Here is a 4,179-nt window from a genome sequence, read left to right as displayed (position 1 = left end):
TGCTAGTGGATAGAACAGTACTGATAGAACAGTATGCTAGTGGATAGAACAGTATGCTAATGAGTAGAACAGTACTGATAGAACTGTATGCTAGTGGATAGAACAGTATGCTAGTGGATAGGACAGTATGCTAGTGGATAGAACAGTATGCTAGTGGATAGAACAGTACTGATAGAACAGTATGCTAGTGGATAGAACAGTATGCTGGTGGATAGGACAGTATGCTAATGAGTAGAACAGTACTGATAGAACAGTATGCTAGTGGATAGAACAGTAGGCTAGTGGATAGGACAGTATGCTGGTGGACAGGACAGTACTGACAGAACAGTACTGATAAATGTAAATGGACTGCATTTACATAGCGCTTTTCTAACCATTGACCACCCAAAGCGCTTTACAACACCACCGTCAGCCATGCAAGGCGTCAGCCAGCTCATCGGGAAGTAGAACAGTACTTTTGTAGTGATAGAGAAGTATGCTAGTGGATAGAACAGTACAAGTGATGGAACAGTATACTAGGGGACATAACGGTACTGATACAACCGTATGCTAGTGGATAGAACAGCAATAGTGAAAGAACAGCAATGCTGATGGTACAGCACTGTAGATATACCTGTTTGCTTGCAGTATTGGACTGAACATTGGTGTAGTAATATTTGATATTCATGTGAATGTAACCGGATGCTGTTGGACTCAATACTGTATTCTCTTCAATGGGAGTCAAAGACAGAGACAGCAGGGGATTATCGGCAAATGAAGAGCAGAGTGGAAATGAAAAAAGAGAACGCCTTTTCATGACAGGGAAAATAACCAAAACCCAAATGCTGATATTGTTGTTGAATAATGATGGATAGAGAGATGGCTCAATAGATGGTTCCAGCCTCCTTCTGACACACCCACACAGCTCCATTAGCATGCATGCATGTATCGGTGGTGAACTGGCTGACAAGATACCTCAACGGAGGCAATGCCTGGCTCCTCCTTGCCCACGTTCAGAAGACCAAAGGAAAGTCACCCTCCTGCCTCAGAGACCTTCTACACATACACGTGCAGCGGGCGAAACGCACGCAGTACCCAGATCTCCCATGCTCTCGTGCACACCGGTACGATCACATCTGGCACTTTGCCACGCAGACCGTGTTCAAATAGCACCGACATGCATGCGTGCACCCAGCTGTTCTCTCGCTGGGCTCGCCACTCCTGCAAGGGAAAGGGCTCACGTTGCCAGCATGCGTTTTGCTTTCTGCACACTGATGAGGAACACACACGGCGCTGTCCCCCACCAAAGACACCTTTTGGGTGAGGGTTTGATGGACACTGATGCACATCGCTCGTCAGTTGTGTGGTTTAGGCTTTACACGGCCCACAGGGAGGAGTATGTGGAGTGTGTGTGGCTCACACATCATCACAGGCAGGGCCGCCACCCTGCTCCACTGCAGGGCGGTATGACCGGAAAGCATGGAGGTGGTTCTGAACAACCGCAAGAAGAATGACTTCAGGATACCCGGAAACAAAGTGTTCCTATACCGATGTAGAAAACGAGCTAGTTCACATATTCTTCTTTTCTTTTGTGTGTGTGTGTGTGTGTGTGTGTGTGTGTGTGTGTGTGTGTGTGTGTGTGTGTGTGTGTGTGTGTGTGTGTGTGTGTGTGTGTGTGTGTGTGTGTGTGTGTGTGTGTGTGTATTTTCTTTCCACCAGCACAGCAAATAGTGGTAGCCATCTTCCGCCCACGCACAGACATTGTCACCAGCCCTGTGCACATGTTTCCTGCTCACACTCTCCCCTCAGGGCAATACTCAATCGGATAATCAGATCAAACCGGCCCAAATTAGAGGACCCAGGAGGAGCAACAGGTTCCCCCCAGCAAACAAGTCACCGATCCCGGGCTCGTCTCTTTAGCAGCACCGACCTGGGCGATGTGTTAGCAAACACTACTACAGCTACAGCTAGGTTAAGAAGCTATCGAACTGCTACTGTACCGGGCTAACACGGTGCTTTTGTTAATGGCCAGTGTTCTAGACTCCCCCTGCCTGGATCGCCATTGTTGGTTTTGAGCGAGGGCTCTGAGCCTGGCTGTGAGAGTGGGCACTTGAGGCTGAAATACCTTCATCACAGCCCCAGTCTGCTGCTGTAACATCCAGGTGATTCACAGCTTTAACACAATGGGTTGCAGAAGATTGCTGGATTTATGAAAAAACAGCCGCTAATTGTAATCGATGGAACAATTTCCAGCGAACGTATTACTCTTCATATGTAATTTATGAAAGAGGATTGAGTCGTGGACCGAGGTGGATTGTGGAATAAACTGTTACGTTAATGCTTCATAGGTTTAACACGTTCTTCCCGCAGAATTACAAATACCAAAACTCAGGCCTGTTAAATTATGTAGTCCTGTGCAGCGCATCCCAGTTCTATATTCCCCTGGAGCTCAATTAGTTTGGCTGGAGACAGAGCTTCTGCTGATTCACTGGGTTAGCGCTGCCACTCCGGCACTGCGAGTCCGTGCTGACATCCCTGGCGTTTCAGACGAGCCCTGGTTGTTTTGGCGTGCCCAGAGTCAAGGTCCAGCGGGCGCCTGCCATTCTCCGCACGAGTCGCTGCATTAGCATTCAGCGGGCACCGGTCCAGAAATACCGTTAATTCTCCTCCATTTACCTCAAACAGAATCGTGCCTCAGAGCAGCCACCTTTTAGTTGGCCGCAAAGCTTAGGGTCCCTGCTTGTGGAAGATATGCAACTCCTGTTCAGTGTTAATTCAGTGGATCCCTGCCCACAGACCAGAGGCTAAAAGCTCTTTAAATGTTGCTATGGTTGTGCAGTAATAGACACAAGAACAAGATGGTGTCTTGAGGTTTTTAGGTTTTGAGGTAGAATAAAGGTAATTGGTAACACTTGACACTAAGGGAGAATTAGTTAACCATTCAGTTAAACTATGGAGTGCAGTAATATGCCTTATTACATAGCGGTAGCACAGGGATTAGTGGGTTAATGGGTTAGAACCCTAATCCAGTTAAATGTATGCATTCATATCTTAGTTAAAATGAACACCCTTGTGTTAGTTAACAAAACCATGAATAGATGATTATTAGACCATTAGGTAGCGCATAGTTAATGCTCATTAACCAAGGCTAATTCATGGTTAATTAATTATACTTTATTTTAATTAGGGTACTTATTTAAAGACCCTTGCTACAGCTGTCCTGATGCAGTGATTTTGGCTTACAGGATTCATCCTGCAAACTTGAATGAGTCACTGAACTGAATAAAAAAAATGTGATTACGATTATAAACTCTAAATTAGACTTTGGTCTCTTTTGAAATTACTTTTGGGCGGCTGAATGTCTCAAGAAAATAAACACTTGAGGAAGGGTACACATTGGTTCTGGAGAACTGCCAGACATATTTTGGAAGTCTTACTGAAGTTGAAAGAAATGTCTGAGAGTTACCCAACATAGAGGCTGCTCCCAGACGGACTGTCTCACATCCCCACGGACCTGTCTCACATCCCCCCAGACCTGTCTCACATCCTCCGAGACCAGTCTCACATCCTCCCAGACAGACAGTCTCACATCCCCCCAGACCTGTCTCACATCCCCCCAGACCAGTCTCACATCCTGCTAGACCAGTATAACTCCCTGGTAGACCAGTCTAACATCCTCTTAGACCAGTCTAACTCCCTCTAAGACCAGTCTAACATCCTCCCAGACCAGTGTCAAGTCCTCTAAGACCAGAGTCCCACATCCTTTAAGACCAGTCTAACATCCTCTAAGACCAGCGCCTCACGTCCTTTAAGACCAGAGTCCCACATCCTTTAAGACCAGAGCCTTGCGTCGTCTAAGACCAGAGTCCCACATCCTCTAAGACCAGAGCCTCACATCCTTTAAGACCAGAGCCTCCCGTCGTCTAAGACCAGAGTCTAGGCTCCTACGACCTATCCGGTTGCCAGTATTTCCCTGCCGATCATGATGCGTATTTCAGATTAACTAGGCTTCCAATATTTGCTGTGCAACTCTGAGGTCTCTTCTTCTATCCCTCTCTCTCTCTTTCTCTTCTGCCTCTCTCTTTTCTTATCTCTCTCTCTCTCTCTCTTTCTCTTCTGCCTCTCTCTTTTCTTATCTCTCTCTCTCTCTCTCTCTCTCTCTCTCTCTCTCTCTCTCTCTCTCTCTCTCTCTCTCTCTCT

At 46.6% G+C, this 4,179-nt stretch overlaps 1 protein-coding gene across 1 annotated transcript in view; it reads left to right on the top strand.

Moving 5' to 3' along the window:
* Positions 1-1,458: 1,458 nt before the first annotated feature.
* The window catches only part of shank1 (SH3 and multiple ankyrin repeat domains 1), an 11,411-nt gene continuing 8,690 nt past the window's right edge, over positions 1,459-4,179 (top strand). The window contains exon 1 of the mRNA XM_056608314.1: positions 1,459-1,531. Coding sequence (XP_056464289.1) covers positions 1,459-1,531 — 73 coding nt within the window. The remainder of the gene's footprint in view (positions 1,532-4,179) is intronic.

The sequence above is a fragment of the Gadus chalcogrammus genome, chromosome 2 (genome assembly GCF_026213295.1).
Source record: "Gadus chalcogrammus isolate NIFS_2021 chromosome 2, NIFS_Gcha_1.0, whole genome shotgun sequence".
NCBI lineage: Eukaryota > Metazoa > Chordata > Actinopteri > Gadiformes > Gadidae > Gadus > Gadus chalcogrammus.
This window is presented reverse-complemented; position numbering and strand designations above follow the sequence as displayed.